At 38.8% G+C, this 21220-nt stretch overlaps 2 protein-coding genes across 6 annotated transcripts in view; both read right to left on the bottom strand.

The window, feature by feature from the left end:
• The window catches only part of CLCN4 (chloride voltage-gated channel 4), a 41589-nt gene extending 36494 nt beyond the window's left edge, over positions 1-5095 (bottom strand). Inside the window, exons 1-2 of one of the 3 annotated variants that reach the window (XM_032100624.1) lie at positions 4988-5092; positions 3534-3603 (exon numbers count right to left, since the gene is read on the bottom strand). The gene's annotated coding sequence lies outside the window, so the exon portion shown is untranslated. Of the gene's footprint in view, positions 1-3533; positions 3604-4987 lie in introns of all 3 variants that reach the window. The other 2 variants (XM_032100625.1, XM_032100623.1) reach the window with 2 other exon arrangements.
• A 3182-nt stretch (positions 5096-8277) lies between these two features.
• Positions 8278-21220, bottom strand: part of WWC3 (WWC family member 3) — a 100498-nt gene continuing 87555 nt past the window's right edge. For 2 of the 3 annotated variants that reach the window (XM_032100619.1, XM_032100621.1), the window contains exons 16-23: positions 18130-18297; positions 17331-17482; positions 16491-16650; positions 15203-15367; positions 13791-13883; positions 12522-12749; positions 11650-11777; positions 8278-10787 (exon numbers count right to left, since the gene is read on the bottom strand). In XM_032100619.1, the coding sequence (XP_031956510.1) occupies positions 10721-10787; positions 11650-11777; positions 12522-12749; positions 13791-13883; positions 15203-15367; positions 16491-16650; positions 17331-17482; positions 18130-18297 (1161 nt within the window). In that variant the 3' untranslated portion in view covers positions 8278-10720. The remainder of the gene's footprint in view (positions 10788-11649; positions 11778-12521; positions 12750-13790; positions 13884-15202; positions 15368-16490; positions 16651-17330; positions 17483-18129; positions 18298-21220) is intronic. The other variant, XM_032100620.1, reaches the window with a different exon arrangement.

Here is a 21220-nt window from a genome sequence, read left to right as displayed (position 1 = left end):
GATGATTTAGAAATGGCAACATGATATCACACAGGATATAGGAGACAGGTAAACAGTTATCAAACATTCTTCTCAACAAGAAGTAAGATGCTGTTTGGTGATTTTGCAAGGAAGAAGTCCTCAGCAAAAGCAAGTAGACTGAATCCCCAGCAAGTTAAATGGGTGATTTTCTATAGGTTGAAAAATATCCACATGCAATTTAAGATTATTCAACTTAGAAGCTTCAGATTGAACAAGCCAAACAAGTTATTGACCTTCTGTCTTAATGATGAAGTTTATAAAAAGGTGTTAGAATGGCCTTGAATCAGAGTAATCAAGTTCAGACTCGTGGAAAAAGTTGGAAATGCTGGACCCACTTACAGACCTTTTTTGGAAACAATACGGGAAAAAATTTTCCCTGTAAATTGAGAAAATACAGAGGAAAGACAAGATATTAAAATTGGCAAATGCCTTTCCTACAATTCAAGGACTAATTGCATAGCCTCCAGATACAAGCAAATAGCCCTCCAAACCCTCAGTCTCTCAGCACGCTAGCACGGGCAGGCTGCAGTATCAGAAACAGTACAGTAAAATATTGCAGCCTTTTATTGTGTGGCCCCACCACCACATATTATGGAGTTTCCAGCTATGATAATGTGGTCAAGTTAAATACAGTCACATCTTTGATGTGCAGCTTTACCCTGAATAACCTCTATGGAAAACATTACGAAGCCACAGCAGAGCTCAAAAAACGCAGGGCACCAGATCACAGTGGAGAGGACCTGGGAGAGAAGGGAAAGGCAGGAGGGAACATTTGGGATAAATGGCAGAAAACTGAGGCACTGCTCTGACCAAACTCCGGGGGCCTTCAGCTGCCCCTCCTCAGCCAGCACACATGCTCACGGGGTGAGAGCAGCGCTGGCCAGGAGCACAGGCGGAGGGAGGCACGGGGTGACACAGGGCACACAGGGCACGCCGGGAGCTGATACCCAACCAACAGGGCTTCCCACCCTCCCATCACAGCCAGACTCCCTCTTCTCCTTTTCTCCTCCTGGGAGGCATTCTCTTCCTCTGAGGGGTAAGCATTCTGCTCCCTGCTCCCTCCCATGATGACTCTCCCTTTAGAAACGAACTTCTTTTGGTATGAAATATCATGTGCCTGCTCCCCCTTCAAGTTTGCTTCGAAAGTCTGAGCCAAATTAGTTCAGCTGCTGAGTTATGTCAGGAAGGCAAGGGGAAATAAAAATCCCAGCTCTGTTCCTGCAAGCTCCAAATGGAATTTTTGCCAAAATTGGCTCTGTATAAAAAAATGTTAAACTTACATCTCTGTTTCCAGTGAGTCTTAAAGGTCCCTCCAATAAATTTACTTGTTAAGTGCAAATGTTGAGGCTGTGAAAAAAGCAGGAGGGAAGCGTCACTGCCTCTGGAACATCCATCTGCACTTTTGAAACTGAGCTGAAACGTCTCTGTTAAAGGATGCTCCTCTGCTAACAGGCCAGAAGTTTGGGCAGATGAGCCCCATGAACTGTATCAACCCCACACCCCATTATTTCTTCAAGGAAACAAGATTTGATTAGGTAAAACTCTGAAAGCCTTCAACCTCTGAGTAAGAAACTACATTTCAGGAGACAGGACATCCTGGAAACCAGTCCTAACAGTGTAGGGGCATGTATGGTTTCTATTCTTGGTTTCCCTCAAGTCCTCTTCCTCACAAGAAAAGAGGGTAAATTTCCCTTCTGAACCCATGGCTTTTACTGCCACAGAGCTTTAAGTCACATCTGAAGAGTCAGGGGTGCTACAGAGTTTTCCTCCTCATGCCACATACAGCTGAGCAGATTTGGGGTTCCAGTGCTCCTCTTTTCCTCTTCATTCAGAAAATTTTAAGATTAAGGGGGAAAAACAGGTTTGGAACTGGGGAAAAAAAAAAAGCAAGTTAATTCAGAGAGAGCAGAGTTGCACTGTCAGAAGGGAAGTGGCTTGGTATACAGTTACTCCTAAACAGCTCTCTCCTGAAATGGGATGTTCAATGGCACTCAATGTACCTCTTGCTGAAAACCCTTTTAAGCCTTCAGCTTGAAATAAAGCTGATAAACCCACACTGGAAAAGCCATTAATCTGGTTCTACCATGTCACTTCTCGTGATCTGAGCAGAGGTTGTGAGTCATTTTCACAAAGGAGGGCAATGTGTTTTGGTTCCCAGGGCACTGGTTTGCACTGCTGTGTTTGATGCCAATGGGCTGCACAGCTATAGAGAAGTTACTTCATCCCGCTGAGAGGAAGCTCCTGCTTCTGCAACATGGGGAAACCCCTCCCTTGGGGTGATGCTTAAGAGCAAAATGTTAAAAGTGCTTTAGGAGTAGCAGCCTAGTGTAACCCTGCCAGAGTCTCTCTTTTGACATTAATAATCATGTGAGATTTTTTGGTTCTGCTGGGCTAGAGATGAAGAAAGCTGAAAAAACCCAACACCTGGTGTGTATGTACACACACACACAAGAAGTGAATTAAGACTCCTTCTCTACAACCTGATCCCATTTCACTAAGAGGAAAAATTAACACACACACACCCTTGTTGGGCACCCTGCAAGCTGCAGAGTGATGGCAAAAGCAATCAGGAAAAGGACTGGTACCTCCGGGCATCACACCACTTTTGAGGGTTGAGCACGATGCTGAGCCAGGATGAACAGGAGCTGTTCAGGCCCGGAGAGGCTCCTGCCACACACCACCAGCCTCCAACACAAGCAAGATGGCTCTGCACTGTGGAGGAGACTGGGTGCTGGGAGCATCCCCTTTCCCCCTGCTATAGCACCTGGCCACAGTCACGATCCAGCTCACTTTCCCCTTCAGGGCAGCAAACAACTTCACAAAGAAGCAGTTCCCAGCCCTGGGAGGTTACAGAACTCCCGAGGAGCCTGTTCGGTTCAGGCAAAGAGGAATTTCTCTAACCCAGGGTCAATGCTCCCCATCTCCTTCTCCTCTGGTCCCTGCTGAAAAGCAACCAGCCACTCTTTGAAAAGGTACAACCTTCGTAAGAGAGGCCCCGATGTGCACAGGGGCTGAGCACCCCTGCAGCCACGTGTTGGAACCATTGCACGGCATCCCAGGGATGCTGCCAGGGAGAGCACCTTCCAGCTGGGGATGTCCCCAGGGTCCCCCTTTTATACTAAGTAATTCTTAGAGCACTCAAGTCCTTAATTTCCAAGGGCTCCCAGCACACACATCAGGCTGGTGCCTTGTCTTCTTGCACAGAAGATGTCTGACTCAAACTGAGAGAGCAGGAGAACCACTGCCCGGCACATTTTTCCACAGGGCACTTCCATATGCTCCGGAGTAGGGGGGGAACCCATCACCCTTGTAGAACCCAAGCGTGGCAGCCCTGCTGTGCTCCTTGCATCAGCAAAGAGCCAAGTCTCAGAGTGCCTGGTGAGCAAGGGCACAGCTTGGCTCACAGCCAGTGCTGGAGAGAACCAAGCCAGCCTTGACTCCAGGGGAAATCAAGGAGAAGAAATCCAGCATTGGCACCAACAGGATGCAATCTCCCCCCCCGCCCCCATCACCTCATGCAGCAACAGGTTTGTATTTCTATCACTTCAGAGGCTCAGTCTTGAAAAAACAGGAGCAGTTCTGCTGGAGAAAAATAAAATTGAAATTTATTTTTCTTTCAGTTTGGAACAACCACCGTCTTTTTGTACTTCAGTAATTCATTATCTACTTTCCCCTCCCACACACCTTATTTTCTGATCCTGACACAACTGCAGACCTGATCACTGGAAACCAGAATTTACTCCTCACTAGGATGTACAATCTACTGCAGCACAGGAGATCCAAAACATTCCCCCTTAAGGTATGGGTGAGCACACAGATTCTAGGCCTGCCAAATTTTCAGATTTTTCCAACAGTGGGAAAAAAATTATTTGAACAAAGAACAGGATTTGGAAGAATAAAAAAATTCTTCCTGTAGACCAGAAGTAAAAAGTCACCTGACTCTGCCTGATGAAGCTGCAGCTGAGTCATCCTCTGTTCTCTGGCAAAGGCATAGAATTATTTATCACAATTGTTAAAAATATAGATATATAATTTTCTTTTCTGACTAGTATCAGCTCAAAAATTGTTTTTCACATTGTAACATTTGCATTACAATAAAGTAAAAAAAATTTAAAATTTTAAAACCCTAAAATATATTTGAAAAGCTATACAGAAAAAAAGCCCCACAGGAGAGTCACCATTTTTTCCCTTTACAGATCTATGCTCATGTATTTGTACAGAGCACCTAATTAAACACCCACACCAGGAACACAGACTCTGGACTTTGCTTCCATAAATATCAAGTCAAAAAGCACAATTTACTGCGGATTTTTCAGCCTTCTGGTGATCAGCATTTTACAAGAAAGCAAAAATACGCTTGTCATCTCCTATGCTCCTTCTGGAAAAGGATTTTTCACGTTTATATAGGACAAGGAAAAACCGACCTTTTACTACAGCAAATTATGCAGGAAACCTGTCAGACTAGGTGCTTTGAAACCACATCAGCAAAAATTAACAATAAAGGAAAAGCCTCTTTCCTCAAATACACATCGTAACCCCTCGAGCAAGTTAATCCTCATTCCTTTATAAGCTTAGACACAACAGCAACTTCCTTTAAGCACCCAGGAAAAAAAGGCAGGGGATGCAAGCAAAACACTATTGCTGCTCTCTTTGCACGACTGAATGATGATGGCTGCTCACGTAAATACAGAATTCCGCAGACACCCGAAGGAGCCATTGGAAAATACAGGGAACAAAGGGCCTTCTTTAGCTATAAAGCTCCATCTGGCAGCATTTCTACTGGAGATGTCAGCCGGCAGATCAGCACAGAGCCAGCAGGCAGCCTCTGCACCTGCAAACCCTCTGCTTGCACAGAAAACGTGCCGCTTTATTTGCCAGCAGAAATCCTGCCCGACGGAACTGGAGCTCTAGGACTGCAGCACAAGAGCAAACGGCAAATGATTTTTCGAAGAATTATGTTGCTTACCTGCAATGCAACATCATTTAGCCCAATCCCAATGATTTTAATAGCATCCTTCCTTGGGTGGTATGGCTGCACCAGCAGCGATGTCATGGGGAGGAAGCAGTAACAATCATGTGACTGCATCCTCCGTCTATAGGATATCTGATCGGGGGAGCCGCACCAGCCTGCAATCCTGCGGGATTAAACTGCAAGCCTCTTTACCCTGCCCTGCCGATTCCGTCACCATTGGAACACATGCTGCTTTTCTCCCTCCCTAACCTAAGCTAATCGTTCTGTGCAGTTTTTGCAACAGCAACAACATTCACATTTTTCACGAGGTAAAAGCGTAGGGAGTATGATGTGTGCAAGCCAGCAAGCACTCCTGGAGACTCTGCAGCCCAGGTTGCTGCTCTGTGAAATATGTAGTCACAGCACCTTGGAAATGAGACAAACTGCAATTTCACCATTCCTTGCATTTTTCCTTTCCTGGCACTGCATTTCAAGCTTACCCAGACTGACTTCCCTCCGTCTTGTGTGTCATACTCATGCTCTGCAAGCCTCCCTCAAATGTTTGTTTCATCCTTGTTACCTTCGCTTCTTAATTCTCTCCATCCATCCATCCATCCATCCATCCATCCATCCACTTGCAGCCCTTCTGCCTTTTCTTCAATGCAGCTGTCACTTCTTGAAAGACCCTCTCCTACATGCCAGTCTACTTTTCCTTTTCAAAACATCTGCTTAAGCTTTCCCAAGTATTGAAAAGCTAGAACTTCCTAAAATATTTTTTTGAAAAGGCAATTAGCCTGACTTTCACATTTTGGTTAATTGCATATAGCATCTCAATTGTAATTTTTTTTTTCTTTTTTTGAGGGGCAAGGGGAGTGTTCAAGAATTTTATCATACTCAGCAATGTATTTGATTTCTACGAGATAAAAATTTCCAAAGTTCTGATTTGCACAGATTTTGTACAAGCCACTAGGGCTTTATTCTGCAAGGCAGAGGCTGTAACTGTTCTTTCTGAAGACCCTATGCATGTTTGTATATGTGCAGTGTGTTGTACTTCAGGACATTCACCTTACTGCTCACCTTCCTGCATTTGAGTATTGTGCAGACTGGTTTTACCCCTACAGGTAACCAGGCAGGGGCTTTCCAAGCAGATGCAACAGCTGGGTAGAGGGAGGTCTTGCACAAGCACCCATGAAAATACTCACGGGTAACTGAAGGCACATAAGTGACTCCCACTCAGTTCAAAGTCGAAGGAACACAGTTCTGGAAGACCTTTTTGTCCCAGTGTGTTTGAGCAGTAATTTATGGATGTGCCATGTATTTCTGACATGGACTCGCCATGCAAAACCCACACACGTGGGATTTTATTGTGAAATCTGAACACTTAGCTTGCTTCATCTGTAGTTCCCACACCCTTCTTCTGGAGCAAGAAGCAAGGCTTTAGAGAAAAGGTTTGATTATGCCCTTCACACACAGCACAGCAGATCATAATCCTCTACCATTCATAGATCAGTAACAGCCCCAGGCCTTTATAACCATGTCAGTGAAATGTGGAAAAGTGATACAAGTCCCAGCTTCCTGCCAGCGTCTGTTCTTTGTGCCCCTTAAAATCAGTATTAATAGGCCAATTGAATTTGTGAAGGAAGCTAAACACTGAGCACTTGATTTATTTTCTTGATAATACAACTGCAATTTCCTTCAATCAGTTTATGAGAGGAAAATACGGAAAACAGGAAGTAGCATTTACTTGGTGAAACATCTGCACCTGGGAACTTCTATGCCAGACACACACTTGAACACAAACACTGTGCCCTAGACACTTAACAAATTAGTGTAAGGGTCTCAATCCTACATTTTTTTTCCTGGACAGACTTTCCTAAATTAATTTCCTCTTTTTATCTTGTCTATTATTCTGTGATTCTGTGATTACCAAATGATCTCATTAAATCTCCTACTGGAAGTACATTTGTAGTTGGATGGTCAAACTGCAGACAAACTAAAGGGACAGAATACCTGATTCTCTATTGAAAATACAATAAATATGTATGCTCAAATGTAAGAGATTTTCAAAAATCGTAAGGAACCAGAACCAGCTCCTAAAAAGCTTTTAAATCCAAGAATACGGAGATTTTCCAAGTGCAAGAAAATTATTTAACTGGCATTTACAGATTCCAAAATCAAATCAACTTTACTCCTTGGTATTTTCTTTCAATGATACCCAGTCAATTGTGTGATCTCAGGAAAAAAATATATTCTTCACACAATGTTTTAGAAAAGGCTGCTCTGGCTTTTGTTAGCTTGCAGTTTCTCAAGTCCCTCTGTAAATGCTTCTTCCTCTCAAAGATGTACACCACTATCGTTATAAAGGAGGTTGGGGTCAAAACAAGCTGTGATGGGCCCTCTTCCCTAGAAATTCAAACTTCAGTTTTATATCCACTGAAAACATTCATCTAACTCATTTTAAAAAATTTCTTCTTATACTGCACTTATCTTTAAGTCCTGCAAAGTGCTTAAAAGGACTGCAGGAAGAAATACAAATAAGACTTTGTTCTTACAAGAGAAAACCCAACCCGACGTACCCATTACAGCTTCTGCTGTTGCTCCTGACGGCCGCAAGATAGGCACGGTTGCTGTTCCAAATGCCTATTTCTAGAAGACAGTTTAAAAATAACCTAAACTCTGTCATACCCTTGATGCCTTGCAAATACTGGAGAGACAGGAGTCACATGTCCTTGCTATGATTTTGCCTGTGCTCCTGCAGCTTAGGGTTGCAGAGGGAAACTGAGAAATGGTCTTTCTGTAACTATGCAGATTTAATGTTTCCTTTGTGAAAGCAGCAGTAAACTCCAGCCAAAAAACATCAACCAGTATTCTCCTGAGTGGTTTCCACCTTGGAATTAATCATAAGTAAGATATTACAGAACTAATAATGTCAGCTTGCTTTCAATACAAATTTAGAAAGTGCAAATGTTTGTTATGAAAAAAAGGCAGTTCAACATGTTGTAAGTGGAGCTACCCAAGAATTCTGGGAATATTCAGCTACAAGCTTCTGATACAGCTGTCAACTTCTCATGAGTAATAAGCACTCAGAAGAACATACCTGCCATTCCTTACTCTGCATCTCTTTCAGCTCTTTAGTATAACGCCTCTAAGTCTTCAGTTTCCCAGATTTCCTCTCTTACCTTTATTTGAAAATTCATTACATTAACCTAAATGATAGTGTTACTCAAAATATGATCTTTGTCATGAAAGCATCAGGAATGCAGCAAATATAAAAGACTCAAAAATGTCTTTGACATACAAGAAAACCCTTTTTCTGTTTATGGCAAATTATTTTATTTTATAGAAGAAATACTTTCAAATAATACAAAAATGACACAATCATACAGAACTGTGACAAAAACAAGAGAGATGAATATTGAATATGATAACTCATTACCACATCAAGACAGAACTCATTACAGCAGTCAGAATCACAGACCCACAAGATACACCGACAACATCTCACAGCAGTCACAATTTAAAAACCCCCGGACAGAGAGACCACCGGACATTGCTCCTTGGTTATAGTCACAGAACAATGTAGGGTGGAAAAAAGGTCCCTACCCCAACCCCTGCTCAAAGCAGGCCTAATGTGACTGGGATGCTCTGGGCTACATCCAGTTAAGTCCTCATCCACTGTATGGACAGAGTGCTCCACCTCTCTGGGTAACCCCTTCCAGTACCTGACCAGACTCACATGGTGTTGTCTGTTCTTAATACACAGCAAGCACTTCTGGTGTCACTGCATGGTAACTCTGCATAAACACTGCTGTGTGACAGCCTCCCCTGGAAATGAGAAGCGAAATTCTGACTAACTGGTCTTTTAAAGTAACGAGCACTGAAAAGCTTGCTGGCCCTAGACTTTTACCCAAACACTAAAAATTTCTCACATGATTTGGTTTTTATCTGCATAGTTTCTGAATTCATCTAGTCGTGCCCAAGGAACCCAATATACACCCCTAAAACTTACTGGCAAAACAGGCTTCAGGATGAATAGCATGATAAATGCTAAATATACTTCAATTTCACATAAATTGCTATATGATTGCAACACTTGATGCCTGTAGTGACTATAGGCCATATTAGGAAACAGCAAATACTACCTTAAATGTCTGTGTTAATTAATATTTATGCTTACAATCTTTTTTTCCCCATTAATTTTTGCCTCAGCATGGATAAGTAAAAGTAATTCAATTTTTCTTCCATGTTTTCCTGACCTTTGACAAGGTAACAGAGTCTAAGTTGTTGAAACTCACAAAGGAAACTTACTTACAAAATATTTGAAAATATTCTGATAGGTCTGTTTAGTTTGTGGCCTTTGTTGTTTTGATTTCCTGATATATAAAAATCTGGAACCAATTTGATCTTTAATTAAAAGACAACATCATGTTCCTTCGGGGAGATTCCAGTAATTTGCAAAGTCAATCTTGTGTTGGGCACCTCTCTTTGTAGGTAATGTATAATTAGAAAAATATGAGAAACTCTATTATAGTAGTTTAGTAAAGAAGTATTTTTACATACTTGCAGGATGCAAGGATACAAAACTGGCATTCTCGGGAATTTAGGGTGACAGTCTTTCATTAAAACGGATGGTTACAAATAAAATTAATTCTTACCAGATTTTAGCTGGTCCAGCTAGCAATCAAGTGAGCTGTACCTTCCAGAATTATACACCTTCCCCTGGAAAGTGTCACTGTTCAACAGAACTTGCTTACAGTAATCGCAAAGCACATCCTTTAGGATGAACATGTGTTTAAGCACCCTTATTAAAGCAGCTGCTTTCTGAAATCAGAACACGTGTGGCTTTCCTGAATCAGATGAGAATCTGTAGAACTGTAGAAATCACTGTAATAGTCCATTAGCAGGCTTTCCACACAGCTAGCTCACACTGCTACTTTAATTCCCTTTTCATTAAACAGAAAAACAAAGACCTGTCACCCTTTTCCTTCCCCCGTTTAAACTGAGGATCTAGTTAAGAATATAAAGATACTTTAGACACAACGGAAATGAAAACAATCTATTAGTGCACAGTAAGAACATGCAAATGAATTCTGCAATGTTTAACTTCACTTCTAATTAGTGTTAAACACATTGCAGGTGATAATATTTTGCTATAACACAGACAGTGCTAAAGAATACAATGTACATAATAAGCTACAGATAATAAAGCTGAAAAAGTGACAATTTTAGAACATAGTATTTTCATTTCAGGTATCAGAAACAAAACCAGCTCAATGGTTCCATTCTACTGTATGACAAATACTGAGGAACAAAATTTCAGTCTTAAAATACATCTTAAAGTAGGTATTTTCCTTCAAGGAAAAAAGGCACTATAAATAAATTACACTACAGTGAATTTGCCTGAACTCACTTTGTTTCTGTCTTCCAGCCTTTAAGTCAAATAAAACAGCATAAAAACTGTACACGCTCTTAACAGGATAGTCGATCTTTTATAAAATAAGTTGTCTTCAGAGATGTCAGTTTCACAACAAGGAAAAACCAAGCCTTGTTGCAGTCGCTATTATAAAATATATATGTATATATATTTATATATATGTTTTTGTTTATGTTTACTTTTTTTTTACTTTTTTTTATTTTTTACAAAACGTGTATATTAGCTTTTGCACAATTTTTTTAAAGAAACTTGTCTAATCTAAGAACTTCATTAAAATAAAAGCGATAAATACTTCATGTTTACAATGCAACATGTCATACATCATCAGCTGGCAGAGGAGGTATGTTAATCCTTGGTCTTGTAAAAAAAGCTATCTTCTCTCTGTGATCAAAACAAGAGAAAAAGGAAGTAAATAAAATTATGCCTATGTTCCCCCTCCTCCCCACAAGAACATGGTTTCTTTACTCAGGTTAATGGTTAGTATTTGTTACTTATGTACTGAACTGGTCTTTTATTTGAGTACAACAAAGTTCCAAAAACTACTAAACCTCACTATATACTTCTGGCAACTTTCCATTGAACACAATTACTATTTTTGAAAACCTAGGTGGAAGCTTTATACAACTCACTGAACTTCAGCCATAGTTAATCATAAAAAGGCTTCACAGGACAAGTTCTGCAATGCAAAGTTCACCCTTGTACATTTTGCAAATAACATCTACAAAAAAGAAGGGGGAAAAAAGATGGCAAAAAAAGATGGCAACTCTGGAAACAGAGTCCAAAGAAAAGGCTTCTTGAAAGAAAGTTCCAATATTACTGAGTAATTTTTAGGGAGAGTGTTACTCGTAATTTATATGTATTACATAAAACAGACTATTTATGCCCACAGGCTTGTACTGAAGAACTGACACATCATTTGGACTTCATAGCAACTAGGCTAAGTTGGAAGAATCACCTAAGCTATGTTTGCATTTGAAGCCTTTTTTTTTTTTTTTTTTAATTTCACGTGTACTAGAATTGTAACCCTGCAATTTTACCTTAGCTTTGGCTCTTTGCAGAACAAAGCATTCAAAGGAAACTCATGTCCAAATCCAGATACAGTTTAAAATTACTGGTTAAATTACTGGTTAATTACTTCTGATTAAAATCAAAAGACACAAAAAATTTAAGCTAAATGTTTCAGAAAGCTTTAACCTGTCTAATGAATTGTTGCTATGCTATTTCAGTACGCATTACCACTTACCTAAAAGTCTGCACCTGAATAGGTTCTTTCTGATTTTGCCCACGCAACTGGTATATTTCTTTTGATGCTTTCTTTAGCATCTTTTCAGCTGCTTGCTCTTGGTGATGTTCAAATTTGGTCTGTCTGGTCTGAAAACAAGATTATAATGCTTAAAATGGGCATGTGAATAAATAAAACACAAGAATATTCACACTAAAACAATGGATTTTTTTACCCCACTCACCACAGCAAAACCACATAAGTACATTGTCTGAAATCATCTAAGAACTATAAATGCAGACGACTGAGTTGTTTCACTTATTAATGCTCTTCAGAAAGACACATTATAAATTAACAAAATCTACTGCACAAAGATCCATGAAACAAGATCTTACTATAAATTTAGGCTCAGTGTTTGTCTCTGATAACCCAATGACAGTTTTGTCTGTTGTGCAATTTTGCCACCTTTGTCCATAACTTCTTTCTCCAAGAACAGGGGAAAAAAAAAAAATCACATACTTAGGGAATATTCCAAATACTTGTAAAAGAATAAATATCAAATCAGCAAAGTTTCTTTCAAATACCAGAAGAAAGAAAATTATTAAAGTTCCAATAACAAATACCTAAACAAAAACAAATGAACAACAAATAAACAAAAATCCAAAACAAAAAGTGCCACTGGCAAATAGTGCCATTCTCCAAAAATTGTCCTCAAATAAGTACACAGTTTGGTAATACTCAATGTAATAATTTTTATTGTGCTAACTTCAAGAATAAAGAAAAAACATTCACTGTTTGAGATTCTGTACAAACAGCTCTTTAGACATCTTATCAAAATGAAGACATTTTGAAACCAGAAGTTTCTGAGGAGTGCTTATGTCATATTACCATACCTGCCTTTCTGCTTCCTTCAACAAGTTCCGGAATCTCTCATCCCGAAGGACCCAGTGGGGTAAATCTGTCTGCCCTCTGTGCTGGGCATCTTCCAGACGCTGTCTCAACTCTCTTAAAACACATATCTCCTCATTCAGCTGTCTCTGTCGAGTTCTGGATGCCTGGAGATCCAGCTCCAGGTCTAAGGATGTCCTTGCCATAAGTTCAGCCAAAGATGATCTGCAGGACTGTTGAGTTATTAGGATTCAAACAAAATGCACAATATATTACTCTCAACATAGTTTACTGGTCTGTCTTTAGCTCTATAGACCATACATTTTCTGTACTTACTTCACACACAAAATCTTTTCCACATGAAGTTTTAGAGATTATTTACATCCCCCAGAAAAGTCTAGATAGCTGTAGGGGTTTTCTGTACTATACATTATGTTTTTCAATTAATACTTTCTACTACTTCCTTTTACAGTTTCCTTTCCATTTACAAATATTTACCTAATGAAGTTTATGGACTAAAATTCCATGCTATGATGATAATAAAAGGGATGCAATAAGAAAAACTCAATGACATCATGACATCGGAAAAATACTGTACTGAGCAAGACACCTCTTAAAGGGCTTCATTCAATATTGGTTTTAAGATACATTCTGAATCAAAATGGGAGGCATGGCTGTCTGCCTGCCTATACCAGCAAGGCATTAACTTCTGCTGACCAGACTACATTTTATGTAATTTATATACACAACATTAATGCCTCATCTGCCCTTCTCTGCCAACTTGTTTGACAGCCTGAGGAATGGCATAGGGGCAAAAGGAGAGCTTAACCTATTCTTTCCTGAATACTTGAGTCTCAAATACTATTATTTGTTAGGCTGCATGGGAGGGGAGATGAATGTCTTAATGTCACATTCACACACGTCTCTGAACCTGCACCCTGCATCATATACTAGATTTGAAAGCTTTATCAAACTTTGCATCTAATTAAATATAAACTCAGTCCCCATTAAAGTAATTTTTGTCTGCCACACTTTTTTCCCTCCTTTAAAATTGTTCACAACCTTATTTAACTACTTTAAGTCTACCTTTTAGCTTAAAAAACCCAAAACAAACCCAGAACTTGGACCCCCTCCCTCCCCAATTACATTGCAGAAGTTTTGTACATTTCCTAAAAGGATCAGAATGTACCTGCAGACATCTAAAGCTCTTATGTATAAAAGTACCAGTGTTTTAGCAACTTAATGAAATCTAAAGATCATTTTCCTAGGCGTACCTGCTTATACCGTAGAGTCCGTCTCTCCAAAGTATTCCGGACAAAAGGGGACTTCCTTGGCAGGGTTGAACTGTCACTGTCACTGCGATACAGCTGAGTAGAAAAGACATTGAAAATAAAGCCTGCTTGCAAGATCATCTTCATTAAGAAATTTGGTTTGGTTTTTTTCTCTTTTGCATTTGAAATTTATTTTTTAAAACACACAAACTATCTTGTTTTAAGGAACTGATTTTTTTCAGCTTTAGTTATTTATAAACATTTATATGTAATAGTGCTCATATGGTAGTTACAATAATTCAAGAAAACTTAAAAACCATCAATGTTTTACAGGTAAGTTTCACCAACCATTCTACTAATTATCCAAGACAATGTAACCGAAAAAAGGAGGGAGGAAGGATGTAAAAGCAGTAATGTTTCATCCTAAAGCATTTACTGTCGTGGGTACAAACAATAGTCTCCCACTTTTTCCCCACATCTGATTTTAAGTAAGTGCAGATTAAGTGAGAGTGTTTAATCATCTTTTCCTTTTGGTTCTACCCTTGGCGTGTGAGGATCTTTTACTCATATTTTGCAATTATAAACAGATTCATAATCCATAAATCAAACTGAAGAATTTGAAGGGGTCCATAGATGAACTGCATGCAACGTAAATAAGAGAGCAAAAACCAGAGGATCCTTGTTAAAAGCACAGAATTTAAAAATCATTCCTGAATTTTCGAATTCAGGCTCTCAGAAATTTATGAAAGGGTATGATCAAAGCTACATGCGTTTCACCAGTATTGCAAAACCAATACTCATGTATTGATCTGCAATACCATGAGCCAACTGCTTATAAGTCGTTTGCCACTGAACGCAGCAAACAATAAATGTGAGCTTGAAAACTGCTGTGCTGATCCTCAGTTACTTGCCCCAGTGCACCCAGGAATCCTACATCCCACTGTAACAGGCACCTTATGACTGATATTCATAACAGCAATCAGAGTCGTATGAAAATTTATGCAATAACCCTAAGATTAAGCATTCAGTCCTATTTTTCAAATTTTTATGTATGTGAAAATTAAACATGGCTTCTAAGCTAACTGCTTATACACCTCAATAGATAGCACTGAACCACTGTAAAATCGACCACCCTCACCTAACATCTACGGTTGCCAAGGAAAAGAGCTTCATATCTAATTTATCATAGATTCTTACATTTCAAATCAAATTCATCCAGGTATAACTCTTAAAAAGAGTCAGGGAAGCTCTTCCCCACTGCAATGTTTAAATTCAATTAAAGATTATTCATTAGCATTAAATAGTAATGCGTGTTTCTTATAAATGCAATGAAGTCTTACAGAGATTATCAAAAACATTTAATACACTTGTGTGCGGAGACCCCTTCCCCCTCCTCCTTTTCAAGCTTTACTCACTCTGCAAACATATTGACTTCGTGCTCCAGGCGAAAAGGTCTGGGAACGAACAATTGTGCTACTACGAACAAAAGCAGAACCCCGTGGCCTGCGGCCGGTTCTCTCTTTTGGAAGGATAGCAACTTCTTCAGGAAACAGATCCTCAGTGTTAGTTTCCTTATCCACCTAGAATTTCAACAAAGGAATTTTTTTTATTTCTTCCTTATTTTCTCTCTCCTAGCAAAGACAATCAGACATTTCAACAATATTAAAAGTAAACAACTTGCCCTGCTAGCTAGATTCAAATTTTAATGAGCACTGTGAGGATGAATCACTTCACTTCTGTAAAAGTTTTAAAACTAGGTCATTCAAAATTATAAATTACCTTTCAGAAGCCTTTTCTGGAACAGTAACAATTATGAGATGCAGAGCACAAGGACTGCATTCAGGATTGGCAGTTGGGCATCAACCAAACTACCACCTGCTCTCCAGCCTCAACAGAAGAAAACTAAGTCACCTTTCAATAAGCACAGTGACTCTGAAGCAAGTAACCACCTTAAAACTAGAGGAAGTTAAATGAAGAGAAGGAAGAAAACAGAACTGAAAGACTGTTCACACAATTACACAAGAACACTAAAATATTCAGAAAGACAGAAAACATAGGCTACTCTAGCAAAGCTTCCAAACTTTTAGAAAATTCACTCCTCAATAAGAGGTGTGATCTTCCCCAAAGGCAACACAAACAGCTTATGTTCCTCTACTTCAATGGAGGTCTGCTGATTTCAGCTTGTGAAGGATTATTTTCAGTGTCTCATATCTTGACTACAAAAGACTAAATACTTCAGTTTCAGCACAATTACTCCACGTTATTGTAACACTGAAATAGTAATGCAAGTCCTGAAATTTCTTTCTTCATAATTCCTTACAAAATTCTTACAGAAAGAAGAGCACTGGAATTTGATTATCATCTTTCTGTTACAATTTCACGTAAACGCAGAAAATTGATAAAAGTGCGTATTTATAGATTAGATAACGGCCACAGTAAAAATAGTTTGTCTTTCGATATAAGAACCAAATTCTGTTCAGAAGTAAGTAGTAAGAAAACAAACAAAACCCAGCCCTAAAGAGTGAACTCCTACCAACTCAATAGCCATACAGCTGCAACAAAGGCAGTACTCATACAGGGTATTAATGTCACTGCTGATTCTTTTCTCTCCTGGCCAATTCAGACCCAAACTGCAGGCACAGCAGTAGCTCACTGTGCCAGGCAGGGTGGCAGTTTCCGTGCTGCAGTGTCTTCTCTCATTACCTTTAGTGGTGGAGGCTGCATTTTTCCAGAACCATACTGGCCTGCTTGAGTTGCGAACATGTGTCCAGCTAATGGATCCCCGCAAAATGGCTCTGGATAAGGAGGACTAGTCTGGGTGCAATTACTGCATCCACTGTCAACAGATTCTGCTTGCCAACTCCTAAAGTCAGAACATCACAACAATTTTGCAGGTGTTAAAAAACCCCATTCCATTATGCATTACATTTACATATTACATTACCTAAGCCAGTTTATAATTTTACAGTATTATTTCTCCAATAAAATACAGTATTTTCAATGGGAGAACATAGCACACCTGCATTTCTGCAAATGCAGATAAGCAAATACATTTCATTGCAAAAATTCACCTTCCCTAATTTTCTTAAGGCATGTGTTCTGGTCTTTATAACAATACTAAGAAAACAACAACAAAAGAACAACACAACTTATGTAACAAACTAGGAGTATCATTTGGAATGAAGTCGCAACCCTAACCCTAACAATGTCCCAGGTCACCACTAAATTTTATTTACTTTCTTTAATACAGGGCTGTTAAAACCCATTACAGTTGCCTCCTTGGCAAAGTTTCTGTTTGATGTAATGTTTTCCCACTCCCCAAACTCCAAGTCCCCTAAACTCAACCAGCTATTCAAATAAGGTTTCCTCCTGTTTGCAGATCATGACATAACAATTTTATACCTGTAGCACTAACAGGGAGAAGATCTCAGAATAAGGACCTGCTGCTTTTCCTGCTTTATTTCACACTATACCCATAATGTAAATATCTTTGAGGAAGTATTAGTTACTATCTGTTTGATGAGGTATTTAAACCCTTTTTACCTTTCTGATATGGCTTCTGCCTGATCTTCCTTTCTTTCCATCTCCAAGATTTCCTCCTCTGTGTACTCTAGTTTCACTCTCTCCTCTGCCAGCTCTCTCTCAACTGCTTCCAGCTGGGCAGTGGTCCTTGCTAACAGGGCTGTCACTGCATCCTGAAAGGTAAATAAGTCTTTAAATAAAACTGCTTAAACAAACCAATGTACTTAATGTATACTATTCAGAGAAAAAATAAAAACAAAGCCATCATATGTTCTTTAAAAAACAAAACAAAAAAACCAAACCACAACCAAAAATATCTGTCTTGAATCTTACCAATCAAAAGTACGTGGTGTTCAACTTGTCACAGAAACTGGGCAGACTTTACTTGACTGTGGAGCATCATCCAGAAAGTTAGGTCAAAAGAGACCTCCAAAGGTCACCTAGTCTGATGTCCTGCCCACAGCAAGCAAGACATCATAGCCAAGTCAGGCTGTCCAGAGCCCAGTCACGGGCTGAAAACATCTCCAAGGATGGACATTCCACAACCTTTCTTGACAATCTCCTCAAGTGCAGTGGCAGAAATTTTTAATGTGTTTTATTTGGACTGGAAACATGCATACAAATATATACAGGGCACTATTTCAAGCACCTGCCCAGACATGATCTAGTTTTCAACTAGTCTTCTGAAATCTAGCTCTTGCCCCAAGAGTTAAATTAAGTTATCACTTCCTGTGATAACTTGAAAACCTGCACCCAAGGTAAGATCACAACCACCCTGCCAGTCAAATAAAGTAAACAAATCACTTTTTTAGAGCCATACTGTTTTAACTGTAGTTACATTTCCAGAAGACTGAGGAATGCTGTCTTCACATTGGTTTTTGGTCTTTGCTCTCTGGGGCTCTGAACCAGTGAAGATCTGAACAGGGTACCAGTGAAGCTGCATCTCACCAGAACTCTCTGCATCAGTCAGGTTTATCTGGGCAATGCCCTGTAAAAAAAAAAGCATTGACCACAATAAGATGCACATACTCTGCAGGACAAATACCCATTTAAAGAGTATTTTACTTACAATGTAAAACCCCAACTTCCCCAAATACTAATGTCTCTTAAAAAGAGACAGTTTTGTTCTGTTGCATTATGATGTCTAAGATTCTGAATTTCTTGCCTCTTCTTTACTACCAGGAAGAACTGCAATAGATAGTAATTTTTTTAAAGTTGAAAAATAAAATTTGTGTGACTGATGTAGATATAATTGACACCTGATAGCTATGAATATTTTCTTTTTAAAGCCTTCCCAACTATATCTGATTTTTATATTTCCTTAGATTAATACCACTTTAATAATATTACTCTAATTTGAGGGTCTTTTGAGATAACTGTATTCTGATACCCTTCCATTCTCTGGCCCTCAGAGGCACTTTCAAATGGAAATAAAACTGTTGTGTAAACCAATTTTTTTTCCTGCCTATTTATATCATAAGGTAGTCAAATGGGGTATAAGGCTATTTTCCTACTTTCCAGGCCATCCTTGCCTCTTCCAGATTCAGGTAAATAGAGTTTTAATGGAGGCTTCTCACTAAAAGTATTTCAAACTTTGAAGTAGCCCTACTCCATCAAAGAGAGCTCACGTAAGAAATTTCTCAGTGGTGTTCACCTAAATGAAGAACAGCTAAGAACAAATCCATGCTGCATATTTAATTTTTTTTTTTTTAATCAGTTCACTAGCTGGACTCTACCAATGATTTTGTATCAGTCAGCCTTTAAGCACTGCTTTTTGTTTCTCTGGCTATCTCTACAACCTGTTCATTTCCATCCTAAATGAGCCACGTGCTAAGAATGTTTTCTTTGTATCACTGGAAAAGTCCTGTAAAAATGGCTTTCATCTCTCATAAACCAAATAACTGTATACAATGATTCTAACAGCAAAGGAAGTAGGAAATGCAGACAGAAACTGCATTCAACTTTAAGTAGGTAAAGAAACAGTTAATTAGAAAACAATAATAAAAAAAAAAATTGCATTGTTTTTCCAAGACAAATGCTCCCTGGGGCTCTGTTTAAACAGGTGCATAGAGGACAATAGAGAAAAGTTTTTGAGACTAAAAAAATAATGTGATATGGGGATACAGCATGTTACTGAGAAAGCCATTTCATGGCAGTATATCAGAGGCTACAGAGATGCCTTTTCTTTTTTCTGTATAACCCAGATGTCCTCTTAATTATCTACTTGCTTTGATGCAGTGGAAGATATAAATGTATATCAAATAGTCACACTTTTGCATCAGAGTTGGAAAATGTTTAAGACACACTGAGTTTAGTTTAGGAGGTAGAGAGGAAAACTGTTTTCCTGCCAGCAATACTGGAAAAAGCATAGGCTGACTCTTAAGATGCCTGACACTACATTTATTAGGCAGCTAAGCAAGTCTGCCAAAGAAGCTGCCTCTACAAAGGGAATCACTAATTGAGTAGAGAATCACCATGAAACTCAATTAAGAATTATCAGTACTGAAAGGACTAATTAATATTTCATGTCCACCTCAAGATTTGAAGCTTACTCAAAAGGATGAAGAAACCAAGGTGGGTCTGATAGAGGTATATGACATGCCTGCTCTGATGCATTTGTTAACAACTTGGATGGCAAAACAGTAAAAGTATTTATGAATATCTCTGTGATGTCTGACAGACACGTCTCTTTATAAGAAAACAATCAGGATTTAAAAATCATGCTAAAAAAATGGGACAGATGTTCTGAAATAAAAACAAAAAAATGCAAAAAAAAAAGTTACACTCAAGAAGAAAACAAATTAAGACACAGGGAATAATTAGTCAGAGCTGTAAAAGACGAGAAACTGGAACTGAAGCAGCAATGCCAGGCAATTGCAAGGAAGGCATTAATATTTCTTTTATGTTTTAACATGAACTATATATGCTAATCATGGAAAATAACAATTCCCTTACCTTGACATTGACAAGGCCACCAGGGAAGAAATAAGCCAACTTAAGACAGAAAAAAATCTTTCAGCCATGCAGGGCATAAGGGTAAAAGATTGAGGAAACTGTTAAGACCATCCCACAAGTGTAGTGTATTTATTTCTTTATAATTGAACTATTTCCCACTTTTTTTTTTTTTTATTCCCTGTTAGGTATAAGTACTTATATAATTTAGGATAAACTCCAGTCTGGCTTTTGCACTTAGGAAAGTATTAAACTGGCACATCGTAATTAAAAAGAAAGCAGTCATTAAGAATTTGAGAAATATATGCATTATTAAATAGGTGGGAAAAACTCTATAATCTCAGTGGAAAACATCTTGAAAGACAAAGGCCTTGTCGACAGGGACCATCACAGCAGTTCCAAAGAGAGGTAGCACGTAGCACATGATTTCTCAGTTTGAGAAAATGCTCAATCTCAAATTACAGCTGAAGAGAACAACAATCATGATGTTTAAATACTTCAATGTACCTATCTTAAGAAACTGGCATTGTTTCTCTGTCTTTGAGTATTGCTAAATTAACAATGTTACCAATTACTGTTGACAAAGATACTTCTGACATAACCAAAGTAAGACCATGAAAGAGAAAAAAATCCCTACCAATATAACCTGACGACCTATTTTTTTTTGGCAACTCAATAACAGCAGTTAGAATAAAAGCACCCTAAACTTAGATGCACTTGTTTCAATAGAAAGATGCTTTACACTTGAATAGCTATTGAGCTTCCCAGAGCAACAGGATATACCTGTATAAAGCATTTTACACCATTATATCCAGCCTCTTATTGAGATGCTTTCTCTTTAATTACATACACTTCAGAAAAAACTTCCTACTGCAGACAAGACCTTGGGTCCACTCTATGTATATAAGATGCTACTTAGTTTAAAGGTGGACTAACAAACACACATTTGCTCAAATAAA

This window comes from Corvus moneduloides, chromosome 2 (assembly GCF_009650955.1).
Source record: "Corvus moneduloides isolate bCorMon1 chromosome 2, bCorMon1.pri, whole genome shotgun sequence".
In the NCBI taxonomy this organism is placed as follows: domain Eukaryota; kingdom Metazoa; phylum Chordata; class Aves; order Passeriformes; family Corvidae; genus Corvus; species Corvus moneduloides.
Note: the sequence above shows the minus strand (reverse complement) of the source record. Positions and strands in the feature narration are given on the sequence as shown.